The 16,220-nt window shown below is 38.4% G+C and overlaps 1 protein-coding gene across 17 annotated transcripts in view; it reads right to left on the reverse strand.

Annotated features, from left to right (window-relative positions):
- Nucleotides 1-16,220, reverse strand: part of Mark3 (microtubule affinity regulating kinase 3) — a 93,342-nt gene that overhangs the window by 52,323 nt on the left and 24,799 nt on the right. For 14 of the 17 annotated variants that reach the window (XM_085697981.2, XM_085697979.2, XM_048431367.3 and 11 more), the window contains exon 3: nucleotides 9,190-9,243. The exons of the other annotated variants lie outside the window; for them this stretch is intronic. In XM_085697981.2, the coding sequence (XP_085554107.1) occupies nucleotides 9,190-9,243 (54 nt within the window). The remainder of the gene's footprint in view (nucleotides 1-9,189; nucleotides 9,244-16,220) is intronic. 17 annotated transcript variants of the gene reach the window in all.

Genomic DNA, 16,220 nt, shown 5'->3' on the forward strand with positions numbered 1-16,220 from the left:
TGAGGTTTTTGTTGACTGACATGAACAGAAAACAACTGTTTTCCATTTTTTGAGGTCTCATATTAACATTCTGTGATTTCACCAAGTTAAATGGCCAAAAATGGTATGGAAACGATATACCTTTTCCAAAGATTTCTGGCTTGACTTCAGACTAACAGGAGATGAACTTGATATAGACTATACGAAGATTTCTATCTGGCTTCAAAGATGGTATCTATCATAAAAGATAATTTTTTAATTTTTATTTATGTATATTTATATGTATGGTGTTTTGTCTGCATGTATGAATGTGCACCACGTGTGCCTGAAGAAACCAGAAGCTGTTCTCTCCTGGAACTGGAACTAGAGATGGTTGCAAGCAGCTATGTGAGTGCTGGAAGTAAAACCTGGGTCCCCTGGAAGAGCAAAAAGCACTCGACTGTGAGCCATTGCTCTAGCCAAGACAAAAGTATTTTTCAGAGCTGGCTGTCATATATAAACACAGAGCATTCATCACCAATATCTGAAGTAGAGATTAAGATCCAAGGAACCATTTTCTAAGAGTTCGGCAACTACTAAACTAACCCATGCTTGCTAAAAGTACCTCAGAGCCTTACATTTGTTCTCGACATATCAGAGAGAAGGAAGATGATATTAAACAAGTGGTAGACACGTCAACCTTTTGAAAAGAGAGCACAGGGTGTTCCACCTGTCCTTTGGCTGGTGACATTTCCTATCTAGGTCAGTCTTTTGAGTTTTTGCTGCACTCAGTATGTGTTAATACAGTTAAGACCCTCTAGCACAGAGCCATATACCTTCCATTAACTCTTAAATCACATTACTGTTCCTTGGCTAATCCTACTTCTGTTTAATTCTCAAGAATTGGCCTAGTCTCCCTGTGAGCTTCAGACGGACTAGAATCCCAGCCTGAGAAGCTACAACAAAAGGAACGCCAAAGCTGTGGGTTCCAGGCCAAGCTGGGCTATTACGGCAAGACTGCCTTTTAAAAAATTGTTTTTTTAATCCATTAACTAACCAACCAAATTAAAACAAATAAAGGAGAGAGAGAGATAGTGGCTGATGAGTCCAGCACTTCAAAGAAGGATCACATGGACCTAGAAGTTTGAGACCAGCCTAGGCAGCATAAAGATATCCTGTCTCCAAAAAGAAGATGTTTTAGCAAGGCTAGAAAGATGGTTCAGTAGTTAAGAGCACTTAGTGCTCTTGTAGAGGACCATGATTTGATTCCTGACACCTACATGGTGGCTTAAAGCCATCCGTAAATCAGTCCTATAGAATACAACAGGTATGTATGTGGTACACATACACACACATGGGCAAAACATTCATACACTAAAATAAATAACACCAAATGTTTTACTACTTAGTCTACAGCACCAACTTGGAAGGAGAATTCTCCATTGAACAATCTCTGTGACTGTCTTGCTTAATATTTTAAATGGGTGAAAACTTCTCACCTAATTTAGACAGCACAAAAGTAGTGACAGTTAACAAAAAAGGTTCATGGCTCAAAAATGTCTCAATAGGACTGGGGATGTAGCTCAGGGGTAGAATACCACACCTACAACACACACACTGACACATACAAGTCCAAGTTACAGAAAAAAAGCACTTTAGCAAGAACCATGTAACTCAGGTAAAGAAAACATCCAATTTAAGAACACTATAAAATAAGCCTACATTAAGGGCATCTCCTGCTGAGTGACCAAGAGTCTGAGCATTTACTCTGCAGAAGGGAAGAATTGAGAAGACCACAGGCTCGACAGTGGGTTTTACTTTTGGAGCGCCATATGGTGAGACAGAGAACAGTGTTACAGACGTAAAGACAGATGCTCATCTACAGCAAGGGAGGAAAGCTGCCTAACAACAGTTGTTGGACACCAGAAAAAGACGCTGTGGGAGCGGAAGAGTGGCCAACAAACCAGTCAGCAATCAGGGCTACATTGTAAAAACAACTATTTTATTACATATTATGTCTTGTTCTTAATTAGATGGTTCCAGTTTTAAGAAAAAGATGGCTGTCTATATCACAGTGGTGACAAGTTGTCCCAGAGAAGACAGAATTGAGACCTCTGAAAGCCTACGGCTGGTACTCTCCAGTCTTTGTGCATCAACGTTGAAAATTTCTATGTACTTAAATGTACTTCTTCACCCAGGAAGGGTGTAGGTCAAGGCCTAGGTAAAATTTTATAGCACAGCACTGGGGTCAGCTGTACTTATCTGATGGTATCACAGTCTTGTAGAGGACAGGACATTTCTTAAATGAACTACTACAAAGATGTTGCCCCTTCTGAGATCCATGACAACCTGTGACCACAGTTTTCCCAAAAGAGGAGACAACATGCAATCACAAAGGGAGACCAGAGTTAGTTAGGAGGCAGTGGCAGGCAGGGAAAATGAGGAGTCAAGCCTTTATTATGGCTTCCACAGGAAAGGCAAACCGGAGCAAGGCACTTGCTTGGACTTGCTATTTAGGATAATCTCAGAAACTCTGAGATACAGATAGTCTCTAGTTGACACCAGGCCAGAGGGTATACTTAAGGGCCAGACAGAGCAGGTGGTTTCAAATACAGGCTCTGAATTTTCTGGTTTGCATATTAAAGGCACATGTAAGGGACAGTAATTTGTTATCACTAAGAATTAGCTTACCAAGGGTAGAGCTAGTAAGGTCCCAGATACCAAAGAATCATGACTAAAAGGAAATTAATAATACAGTGCATACAGCCTGCTTGGTTTTCTTCATAACATTCTCCAAGAAAGTAAAAACTTCACCTGGCTCAATGATGTACTCACAATCACAGAACAGTGCCTGACATACAGTAGGCATTTAAATGTTTACGAACTGAATGAATGAATGAATGATGAATGAATGTAGATTTAAAACATGGTTTGAGCCAGGCTTTGGTGGTGCACACTTTTATTTCCAGCACTCAGGAGGCATAGGCAAGCGGGTGGATCTCTGTAAATTCAAGGCCAGCCTGGTCTACAAAGGGAGTTCTGGACAGCTAGGGCTACACAGAGAAACCTTGTCTCAAAAACCCTCTGCCCCCCAAAAAAGACTTGGAATCCAGGAGGTAGTGGCATATGCCTTTAATTCCAGCACTCAGGAAGCAGAGGCAGGCGGATCTCTACAAATTTGAGGCCAGCCTAGTCTACACAGCAAGTTCTTGAACAGTCAGGGTTGCACAGAGAAATACTGTCTCCAAAAACCAAAGAAGAAAAAAAGAAAAGAAAACATGGCCTGAGGGGAGGTAGGGTATAAATCCTACTTCTTTCAGGTACCTAAAATATTTTCTCAGACTGAAACTACTGACCAACCTCTTTACAGTTCCTCAAACAGGAAGCCTAAGCTCAGTTCTTATCTAGGGTTTTTAAAAACCTAAATCAGAAAAAGTTAATTATAAAAGTGCAACATAAAGGAGCAGAAACAAAAGCCTATGTCGACCAATATACAAGAGCAATTCCAGCATGTCTTTATCAATGGTTCTTTCACATATGTAACAGGATGAATACCTGACTAAAGTATTCATCATTCATCAATTAGGGTAGATTATTACTTAATCTCCCTGCCTCCCTCATTTTAACAGGGTCTATCCCAGAGTGTGGAGTAGTACACAGCTTTGATCCAGCACTTCAGAGGCAGAGAGGCAAGTGGACTTCTGTAAGGCCCAGGCCACCCTGGTCTACAAAGCAAGTTCTAGGCCAGCCAGGGCTACATAGTGAAACTCTTTCATAAAGCAAAAACAATAAACCAGATAGAAAGAATGACTAGAATTTGCCTAAAAACTAAACATGCAAATATTAATATTTATTGTCATTAACAGTGTACCACAATTAAGTCCTACAAAAGAGACCTAATTGTAAACTACTTCACTTCCTAAATGCCACTTATTTCCTATTAGAGGAATAATTTTAAATACACCAAACACTTTTCCCACTCCTACAAACCCTCACCAAAATCCAAGCAAACTACTACTCAGCAGAGATCAAGGCCTACTGTGTTCTTATGATATGTCAAGTATGTTCTGATCTTTGCAAAAAACTCTAAGTATTAACTTACTTTTTTCTAACCGCCTACAACGTGTTTGAAAAGACCCAGACAATGACATGACTTATCACACAGTAGGTAGGACTGAAGCCTGATTTCAGTTCATGCAGTCTGTCTTACACATGCTCTAAGCATTACTCCTTTGCTGACAGTCTACTTCTAAGAATGAAGGAAAATACCCTGACTTTAGATGGGTTACACTTAGTATACAGACATGCTTCAATAAAGTGGTACATGCCTTTAATCCTAGCACCTGGAAGGGACAGACAGATCTCTTAAGTTCCATGCTAGCCACATAGTGAATTACAGGATAACCAGGGCCATGTACAGAAACCCTGTCTCAATAAATAAAATGAAGGAATGAATGAACAAAGTCTAGGAATTTTGAAAAGGTAAGCATTTTTTGTCTAAAAAATGAACTATGATCTCTGTATGTAGAGTAAATGTTACTACAGAGGTTGGAAGATAACCTTGATATCATTCCTCAGGTGTCACCCACTCTAACATGTTGGTTTATGGTCTTATTTGGAAAGCAGACTAGGCTGGCCAGCTCTGTCATTCACTCATTCATTTGTGGTCAGCGTCTCTCACTGGCCTGAGAATTGCCAAGTACATTAGACTGCTCAGTCATCAAGAGCCACCTGTCTCTGTCTCCCCAGGGCTAGGATTTATAAACCTACTACCACACCCAGCTTTATGACTTTCTGCTTTTTATTTAAATTTATTTATATACATAAATATTACAGAAATTCATTAAAAACTGACCCAAAACCTTAGTAGAAATTAAAAGTAGTAGAAGGCGAAAAGTACAAAAACAATGGGGAAAAAGAAACCTACATTTATCCTTTATCGGATGTATATGCACTCAATGGTTAGAAAAAGAGACTCAAAATTTCGGGTTTACTTATATGTATTTAGTAAAGTTATCTGACTCAATGTGCCAGCTTGAATATAATAAAATCAACACCATTCTAAAATATATTCAAAAATGCCTGGGTGAGTTGCTGAACCTCTTCTAGTAATGGCAACATTAATAAACTACATAGTTGATGGTCAAATGTGACTAAACAGATAGTTCAATATACTGTTTGTGAGGGCTTAGTGGCTCAGAATTGTAATCCCACAGAGGCAAGAGAACAGTCACAAGCTCAAATCCAGCTTAAGCTACATAATAAGACCCTGTTTAAAAACAAAAACAAAATAAAACAAAGATATATAGAGAGAATTGTTACCAGAGTGTACACAATTGTGAATGATAACCACCAAGGAAAAGCTATTAGAGCAAGCCTCAAAAATGGCCAAAGTTGTCTCATACCCAGTTGTCATTTTTCAAAAACAACTCACCATTAAAAAAACTGAAAACAAATATATAAAGACTACTTATAGCTTATTTTATTATTAAAAAAAAAAGAAAGACTACTCAATAGGCCTTTAATCCCAACACATAGGAGGCAGAGAAGGCGGAACTCGTAAAAGAGCCAGCCTGGTCTACAGAGTTGAGTTCTACGGCATTCGGGGCTACACAGAGAAACTTTGTCTTGGGGAAAAAGAGAAAAAGAAAAGAAAAGAAAAAAGGCTACTCATTTAATACACACCTGGTTTTAAATATTGCCCAATCAGTCAAATATACTTATCAAATTACTTAGTTTGGATATATCTAACTCTGGGACAAGTCTTCAGTGGCTGGTTCACACCTGAACTACACTGTTGTAGAATATTAGTTAAAGATGTGTTACATTCATTTATTCTATGGAATATTTGTTTGATGATGCAAATATGTGTTGCATTCTTTTATGTTGCATTGATTTAACTCTGTGAAGCTGTGTTACTTTGCCTGCCTGAAACACCTGATAGGCCTAATAAAGAGCAGAACAGCCAATAGTTAGATTGGAGAGGGATAGGTGGGGCTTCTAGGAGAAAAAGAGGAATGGAGGAGGAAGAAGAGGAGACACCAGGGGCCAGCCACCCAGCTACATAGCAAGCCATGGAGTACGAGGTAAAGAAAAGTATATAGAAAAGAGAAAGATAAAAGCCCAGAGGCAAAAGGTAGAAAGGATAATTAAAGAAAAGTTGGCTAGAAACAAAGCCAAGCTAAGGTTGAACATTCATAAGAAAGAATAAGACTCCATGCATTTATTCCAGAGCTGAGTGGTGGGCCCCTAAAGAGTGAAGAGGTTTAAAAAAAAATTAAAAAAACAAAACCACAATTATGAAGTTTTAACTATTAGATTATAAATAAAAATTGATGCCAGTGCAAAAATGCAATCATACTATTGGACTAAACTACAGTATGCTAAGAAAACATATATTGTAATAATTTGATGCTTTAGTAACAGTGCCTTATAATAACAATGACTAAGTAAAATGAAAAACTAAAGCAAGCAAAAAGAAAGCAAGGGGAAATTATAACCAACCTGAGACAAACCTATGTTAAACCACCTGGAAAACTGGTAGAATTCTAACTATCTCTAGGTTCACATAGCAATAAATAATTTGTACCATAAAACACAGAATTAGCTGGGCAGTGGTGGTGCACACCTTTAATCCCAACACTTGGGAGGCAGAGCTCTGTGAGTTCAAGGCCAGTCTTGTCTACAAGAGCTAGTTCCAGGACAGCTAGGACTGTTACACTGAGAAACCCTGTCTTGAAAGAAAAGGAAAAAAAAAAACCCACAGAATTAAGAGTCCTTAAAATTTTATAGTAAATTTCTGAATATTATAGTATTTCCTAGCTTATTTATTAGCATTAAGTCTTAGATATGAAAATTTAAGAAAACAGATTGGGGCATAATGGCAATGTGCCTCTAATCCCAGCACTCAAAGGCAGGCACACTCTAGGTGAGTTTGAGGCCAGCCAAGATTGCTTATTCAGACCTGGTAAGAAAGAGAAAAAAGAAGGGAGGGAGAGAGGCAGGCAGGGAAAGAGGGAGAAGAGAAAGCAAGCAAGCAAATAGAATTCATACTTCAGAACAAAGGACTGCGACCTGTTTGCATCATATTTCAATAGTATTTATAGTATCAGATGAAATCTACCTCCTCCCTGGTCCTCTCCAAATAACAGATATCCAAAAAATTCAAGATAAAAATCATCATTAGGAATACAGTAGTAATTAAATTATGCATTACATACACCAAAGTAACTTACAACTGTAGAATTTGAGGTTTACAAAGCTCTTTTATATAAACTGTTTCATTAATACATCCACTTTGAGAAAATAAAAATATTAATTAACAATCATTATGAGGTCTTGATATATTGCCTAGGTGAGTTTCAAATATCTGGACTCAAGAGATTCTCCTGTGTCGGCACTGCCAGTAGTTAACGCTACAGGCTACACCACCAACACTGGATCAAACTATCTCTATTTTAAAGATGAGAAACTTCCTGGGCATGGGGGCACTTTTAATCTCGGCACTCAGGTGGGAAAGCAAGGCAGAAGAACTCTAAGAATGTGAGGACAGCCTCATCTATATAGAAAATTGCAGTCCAGTCAAGGATACAGTGAAACCCCGCCTCAAAAAAAACAAATAAGCAACAACAACAACAACAAAGACCTGAAACTGAAAAGTTTAATGACTTGTTCCTGGTTAAGTTAGACATTCAGTTAAGATAGATAAGAAGGATGGGATGCCTCAGTGTGTAAAAGAACTTGCTATGTAACCCAGACAACCTGAATTTTACCTCCAGAACCCACATAAAAAAGTAGGAGAAAGCCAACTCCATGCAGCTGTCCACTGACCTCTGCAGATGTGCCATGGTACTCAACACAGGTACATCATGCATTCACACAACAATAATAAAGTTTTAAAAAGCCAAAGCAGAGTCAGGTGGTGATGGTGGCACATACATTTAATCCCAACACTGGGAGGCAGAGGCAGGTGGATCTCAGTCTACAAAGCAAGTTTTGGGACAGCCAAAGTTGCTACACAGAGAAATAAAAAAAATTTGTAGCTAAATGGTAGCAGTATGTATGTATTTTAAAATGGTATATTGCCTGCAAGGCAGCGGTGGCACAGTCCTTTAATCCTAGCACTCAGGAGGCAGAGGCAGGTAGATCTCTGTAAGTTCAAGGCCAGTCTGGTCTACAGAGTGAGTTCCAGGACAGCTAGGGTTGTTAAACATAGAAACCCTGTCTCGAATTATCCCAGAAAACAAACAAACAAAAAGTCCAATAGTTCTTTACCTAAGGTTTAAACATTGTGGAAGAGGGCAGATTTTAGGAGCCAGACGATCAGGTAATTTGCTGTGAGACTGCATCTCCTAGTAACATCAGAAGCTACAACCATAGTCTCACTAACATGATTGCCGAAACATGTGCTGAACAAGGATGACCCGTAAATATGCCAAACCAGAGAAAAGACCAAGAAGCTTTAGTCCTACACAAAACTACAAATAACTGAGGAACACTGAGAGAAGAGGTAGTCTTCCCCAGGGAAGAGAATACATATTGGTTATCCAGTGTCATATGGTCCGCCCTAAAAACATACAAGTGGCATTATATGAACTGAACAGGTTATAGTTAGAAATATATATATACATATATGCATACAGTAACAATTGGAGAAAAAAGAAGCTGTAAATTTAAGAGAGCACTGAAGGGTTTATGGGAGGGCTTAGATGGAAGAAAGGGAAGGGAGAAATGTTATAATTAAATTATAATAAAAGATGAAGGTATTGCTAAACTGCTTGCTAAGTCTAGTCTCAAAAATGCTTGGCCTCAAACAATTTCCTTTCCCCAGCAGCCTCACAAGTAGCTAGGTAAAGAAAAAGTGTATTTCTCAACTGAAAATATTATGTATTTTTTTAAAAAAATTCTTAGTCAAACATCTAAAATGACTGTTCTCAAATGAAGTTAACCCAACTATATTTATGAAAAATTCCATTTAACTTTTTGGAGGAAGAGGGAAATGCCTAATTAGAAAGTTTAGGCTGGCCTTAAACTTGTGGGAAGAGTTTCTGCTTCTGTCTTCTAAATGTTGGGATTACAGGTATGCACCATTGTTATGTTCAGCAAGCTATATTCACTGGAGAAAGAGAAAGCTTTGTTGCACTAACTACTAACAGTTAAAACATTTAAGAGGTAAATTATATAGCAATTAAAACAGAAAAATTAAAAATAGTAAATACTAGATCAACATACCTTTTGTAGACTTGTTGGATTCAACTGAGTTTTGTCAATTATTTTTATTGCAACCTAGGGGGGAAAATTATTTACAGATTTTCAGAATTTGCTAATTGTAGACTAAACAGAGTTTTGTAAATTCTCACACATATGGCATTGTTAAAAAGCAATCAAAAAAGTAAATCTTAGCTGGTTATAATTATCAAAGCAATGAGAACTTTGTAAGACTATGTGATTAAAAAGAGACTTCATGCAAACAGTATTATAACATTTTATATTTGCTACTTACATAGAAGAGGGTGAAATAATCTCCTCTATCCTTCCCCAAAAGTATTACAAAATAAATACACTTCAAAAATTATAAGTAGTGTAGCAAATCTCTTCACTTGGGGAGGGGTGTTAGAGTTGACTAGATAGTCTTATTCCTGTTATGGAAGCGTTGTCCTTCTGACCTATTCCCCCCCAAATCCCACTTTACTATTTCAGTGAATTCTGTAATTCTAGGGCAGTAACTTGAAAGGAATATGTAGCCTAAAATACCTTTGGGGTATCTTAAACTTAGTACTTTTGTAAGTATTAAATAAGTTGGTACTGGATCTGAAAACGACAAAAGAACCCACTCAAAAATAGACGTCCTGATGAGGTGGCATACATCTGTACTTTTAGTACCAAGGAAACTTAAGGCAAGAAGAGTGCAAGACCAGTCTGGGTAACGCATCAGGACCTATCTCAAATAATAATGGAAAGACCAAAACTCCAGACCAATCTGTAGGCTAACCATGGGAGGCATATACAGAGGCAATAAATGTGTCACCTAGCAACCTTTGTTCAGAAAGGGTATACCAGCAAACAGTATTTAAAAAAAAAAAAGCCATTAGAATACAAGGAGAAACTACGGCTTCTTTTAACACGCATGTCTTACTGAAAAATTGAAGGAGTCAGCCAGGTGATGATGGCACACACCTTTAATCACAGCACTCAGGGAAGCAGAGGCAGACGGATCTCTGTGAGTTCGAGGTCAGCCTGGTGTACAGAGCAAGTTCCAGGGCAGCTAGAACTATATAGAGATTGCTGGGATTAAGGATGTGCACCAGGATCTGGCTCAAATTACTGATTCTCTAGGAACCTGTTGGCCTCCAGAATCAAGAAAGAAGAAACATTGTAACAATGATTCTGATTGCTTCAAGGCAACTCAGGATTGAGAAAAAAAAATGTGTGTGTACACGTGAAAAAAGTCAAAATACTACTTCCATATTTGAAAATATAAATTTAAGTGGAAACTGCAGAAAAAAGTATTTGTTAGTCAGATATCCAAACGTTACCTATACATATCTCACCTGGGAAGAACTAGTCTATCTTTATAGTCTAAATTGTACTGTGTTGCCTAACAGTTGTAACATTCTATCCTTCAGTATGAAGATAAACAACTCAAAATAGTTTAAGAAGGTCTCTAAAACCGACCAAATTCACTAGGCTCTTTTCCCCAGGGTTAAGCAATAAAACCTGATGGTCCCTCTCCAATCAATGGAGTTTAGCTGTGAAGAACACTCTGAAACTAGAGCAGGGCGCTGCCTGGAAGTTTAAATAAACTGAGGCACCTGGAAAGGGCACTCTTCAACCTGGTGAACTACCTGAATGTAGGCTGTGCAGTGTGCCCCAGGTTCCCAGTCTTGTAAACTGTCACTCAAACTAGGGTGGGCTTTAGTGATACAGCAGTCTGAGTAATTTCTGCTGTTTAAGTGATCCTGTAGTCAGACATTTCTCTCCAGAGTGCCTGTTCCCAAATACCCGGCAGGCACTTCCCAATTATCACACAGAGGCTTATATTAATTATAAATGCTCGACTGATAGCTCAGGCTTGATACTAGCTAACTCTTTTTCGAGACAGAGTTTCTGTGTATCAGCCCTGGATTTCCTGGAACTCAAGAGGCTGGCCTCAGAGATTCGCCTGCCTCTGCCTCCTGAGTGCTGGGATTGGAGGTGTGTGTCACTATCGTCCAGCTAAAAAAATAAAACTTTTAATAATAAAAAAGAAAGAACTCTAAATCCCTTAAGGTCCCAATAGCCTGAATAGTAGTCTGCTTAAGCTGCCATAATAAATACCACAGACTGGTAGTAGCTTAAACAGAATAATTCATTTTCCCTGTTTTAGTGGATGATAGTTCAAAATCAAAGTGCCAGCAGGGTTGGTCCTGGTGAGACCTTTGATCCTGCATCCTTCTCACAGTATCCTCACATAGTAGAAAGAGAGGATTCTCTGTTGTCCCGTTTTTTTACAAAAACATAAATATCATTGATTACAGCTCCCTTAAATGTCTATGAAGACCCTATTACTAAATATAATCATGCTATAGGCCAGAACTTCAACTTAAGTTTAAGAACAAACCAGGCAGTGGTGGCACATGCTTTTAATCCCAGCACTTAGAAGGCAGAAGCAGGTAAATCTCGGAGTTCAAGGCCAGTCAGTTCTACAGAGAGAGTTTCAGGACAGCCAAGTCTACACAGAGAAATCCTGCCTTGAAAAACAAAACAACAACAAAAAAAGTGTGAGGACAAACCTTTTAGTCAATGGTGGATGCAAACAATGACAGTAATTGGTTACAAAATAAAACTTCAGGGACTAAAGAGAAGGCAAAGCAGTTAAGAGCACTTGATGCTCTTGCAGAGAACTAAAAATTGGTTCCAGCATCTACACGGCGACTCACAATAATCCAAAAGTCCAGGTCTAGAGGATCCAAGCCCCCTATTCTGACCTTTGTAAGTACCAGGAACACTCACAGAGCACATACATACATGCACATTAAACACTAATACACATACAAGGGAAAAGAATCTTAAAAAAAAGTAGCTTTCCAATCACAACAATAAAATACAACAACAAAAACATCACAGGCAAAAAAGTCGACTGAGAAACGCAGAGCAAGCATTTAATACTTGGAAGGTAGAGACAAGTGGATTTCTGAATTTAAGGCTAGCCTGATTTACAGAAAAAGTTCTAGACCAGCCAGGACTACTCAAAGAAACCCTGACTCAGTAAAAAAGAAAAAGAAAGAAGGAAAAGTAGCAGGTACACAGTAAATACTACACGATTTCAACAGCATTTATATATTTAAAACAAACATTAGTTTAAGTGAACAGTAATTCTATATAGCCAAGAGATAATGTCTAAAAGTGGAAAATTAAGCAATAACACAAGCTTTAAAAAAATGCTGTGGACGTCTTTTATTACTAAAAATTGAATATATCTGAAACCGGGGTGCCATTCTTTTTGGCAGTAAAACTAAACACTTTATATACAAAATTAAGTACAATTACAAAATTTAAAGTTTTTCTGAAGCCATAATGTGGCTGTGTTTGGTTGACGATTGGGTGCTGATCACATGCAGATCATTTCTCTAACATTAACAGGTCAAATGGACATCATTTGTAGCTCAAGCTGGCCTTTAACTAATGATCCTCCTGCCTCAGCCTCCCTAATCATGGCTTTTTATATTCGAGTGTCCCCTCAGGAGCAAGTGGTACTATGTATTTTTGGTCAGTGTTCAACTGAAGGTCCCACAACTCACTCATGCCTGAGAGTGTTTACCTGAACACAGGAATTTCTCTGCAAGACACATCTCAACCTTGAAATTAGGACAACTAAATATTACTGCATCACTATGATCAGGAACCACATTAATCAGCACAATTATTGAAAAAACAAAAACCTCACATATAAAAAAAATAGCTGGGCGGTGGTGGCATACAGCTTTAATCCCAGTACGTGGGAGGCAGAGGCAGGAGGATCTCTATGAACTTAAGGACAACCTGGTATACAGAGTGAGTGCCAGGATAGACTCCAAAGCTACCCTGTCTAGTAAACAGAAAAATAAATAAATAAATAAATGTAACATTAAATAGACTGAAGGGGTAAAAGTGCAAATTCGTGCCAAAACACTGTAAGGGTTGATTCTTGCAAATAACTTTTATCAAGTATATAATTTGATAAACATGAACTCTGTCCTGGAGTGAATGGTGATAATGGCTTCATAAAAATATTATCACTAAACTGTAAACTTCAAACAGTTAAAATTGTAACTCTTACACTACATGTATTTTCAACACAATAAAGCAGTAGTACAGGCCAGTAATCCTAGCACTTGAGAGGCTAAAGGAGTAACAGCATTGAGCCCAGTCAGGGTAAGAGAGTGACTTCTAGTCTAATCTGGGCTACAAAGCCGACGCTGTAGCTCAAAGAACCATAAAACAAAACAATTCTCCCATGAGTCGAATAAAGCAATATTCTTATATCTAAGAATTGATTTTACAGCCTGGAGAGATGGCTCAGTCAGTTAAGAACACTTGCTGCAGCCAGGCAGTGGTGGCACAAGCTTTTAATTCCAGCATTTGAGAGGCAGAGACAGGCAGATATCTATAAATTTGAGGCCAATCTGGTCTACAGAGTGAGTTCCAGGACAGACAGGACAGGACTGTTACACAGAGAAATGCTATCTCAAAAAACAAACAAAAGAACACTTGAACAGTTGTTCCTGCAGAAGTCCTGAGTTCAGTTCCCAGCACCTACTCTACATGGTAGCTCACAACCATCCATAATTCCAGTTCCAAGGGATCTGACCCCCCGAAGGTGCCAGGAGAACGTGTAGTACACATACATACATGTAGACAAAAACAATCATACACGTACAAGGAAATAAATAAATCTTGAAGTAAAAAATATTAAAAAGAGAACACTGCTTTGCCCCTGTACTTTCAGAATGTACTAAAAGCATAGTATCAGCTTTAGCTATTAGTTGCATATATTATTACATATTATACAAGGCTTTTCTTTCAATCTTCTGTTGCTCACTTCCAAATCTGCTATTGAATACTTCATACTCAGCTGAAGCAAATTATTCTGGATATTAACTTTGCCAATCTTTGTACAATTGTTTTTAATTAAAATTCAATTAATCACTCCTTCTGCCCTAAGAAACAACTCTATGCTGAGTTCTAGAATAGCATCAAAGACAGTATCTATAACATCTGAAAGAGTAAGGTATTCCTCTTTTATTTTTCTTTGGGTATTATTTTATTTTCCAAATCAGGGTTTCTCTGCATAGCCTAGACCTGGCGGTCCTGGAATTCATTCTGTAGACCAGGCTGGCCTCAGAGATCCACCTGCCTTGCTTTCCAAATGCTGGGATTAAAGGTGTGCACCACCACCGCTCACCTGACACGCCTCCCTTTTTAATAATGGATTTCTTCATCTACTTCAACAAAAACAATGCAGAGAATACTAAAACTTAGCAAACTTCTATTAAGTCTCACAGTAAAGACATCTGTGGGGGAAAAAATGGGGTTAAAGATGACCCAGCTGTTATGAACTCAAGCTGCTCTTACAAAGAGCAGAAATTAGTTCTCATACCCATGCGGAACAGCTGAGACTCTACCTCTCAGAAAACCGATGCCCTCTTCCAGCCTCGAAGAACTGCACACATGTGCACACACTCCCAGAGATACACGTATACACATATTAAAAATAAAAATAAGAACTGTATAGATGATTCTACAATTAGGAGCACTTTACTCTTGCAGTGACCCAGGATCAATTCCTCGCACCCACAACAGGTAGTTCACAAAACTGCCTAAATTATCCCCAGTGCCAGGATGTCCAATGCCCTCCCCTTTGACCTATACATAAGCGGACACACATAAAAACATATAATTAGGCTGGTCGGTGGTGGTGCACACCTTTAATCCCAGCACTCAGGAGGCAGAAGCTGGTGGATCTCTGTGAGTTTGAAACCAGCCTGGCCTACAAGAGCTATACCAGGATAGGCTCCAAAGCTATAGAGAAACCCTGTCTTGAAAAAAACAAACAAACAAACAAACAAACAACATATAATTAAAATAAAAATTGAAACCTTAAATAAAAAGAAATTAAAACAATATTCCCACCATAATTTGTATTGTAAACATTGACTTTCAAAATGTTACATACTTATTGTATATTTACTTTCTTGTGTGTAAGTTTTTTTTTAATTTTTCAAGACAGTGTTTCTCTATGTAACAGCCCCAGCTGTCCTGGAACTAGCAGGCGGATATGTGAGTTCGAGATAAGTCTGGTCTACAGAATTCTAGGACAGGCTCTAAAACAACCCAGACAAACCTTGTCTCAAAAACCAATATATATATATATATATATATATATATATATATATATATATAGTACATATATATATAGTTTGTTATTTTTATATAACTATCTGAAGCCTCAGAAAGTTTAATATGCCTCAGGATCATGTTTAACCATTGTTACATGCCTAGCATACACAATATCGTGCGTTCAAGCTCCAGAACTGCTAATTAAGTAAACAGATAAGAATTAGAGGCCAGGCAGTGTTGGTGCACTTGTGCGGGAGAGGCAGATGAATCTCTGAGTTCAAGGACTAGCCTACACAGCTAGTTTCAGAACAGCCAGTGCTACACAAGGAAAGCCTGTCTCAAAGGACACAAGAGTGAAGGTGGCAGCAGGGTAGAGTGCTTTAGTGAGGGACAGGACACAAGGGAGAAAAGAGGAAAGACGCTCCAGGTAAGTGGGAAGGAATAGCAATAACAGAACACAGGTGTAAAGGCACATGTTAAAAAGACAAAAAATAAAAAATAAAATATTTCAAAAATTTCCTCTCAGAGTGGACAGAAAATAAAGGAAATTACATGGAGAGAAAATGCCAACTGGCCAGCATTACTAAGAAAAGCTAAAAGGCCCTAGGCGTAAAGAAAAAAGGAGCCACAAAGACTGGAAACTCATTCTGTGGAAACCAGTAAGGCCCTGGGCTCAAGGTTAATGAGTTTAACAGGGGAACAAAATAAGAGGTAATTGGGACAACCTGCTACTCCTCAACTCTGTCCCAAGCAGAAGAAAAGATCCCTGTCTAGACAAATGTAACATACCCAGAGAAGAGACCTAAAGACAAGTGTTAGGGGCTTCCATAAAGTACCAAACACTTGCCAAAGGCAAGCTTGGTGGCCGCACATATCCTATACATGTGAACACAATTCCAAATTCA

Source organism: Myodes glareolus, chromosome 11, assembly GCF_982192425.1.
Source record: "Myodes glareolus chromosome 11, mMyoGla1.1, whole genome shotgun sequence".
Classification (NCBI taxonomy): Eukaryota; Metazoa; Chordata; class Mammalia; order Rodentia; family Cricetidae; genus Myodes; species Myodes glareolus.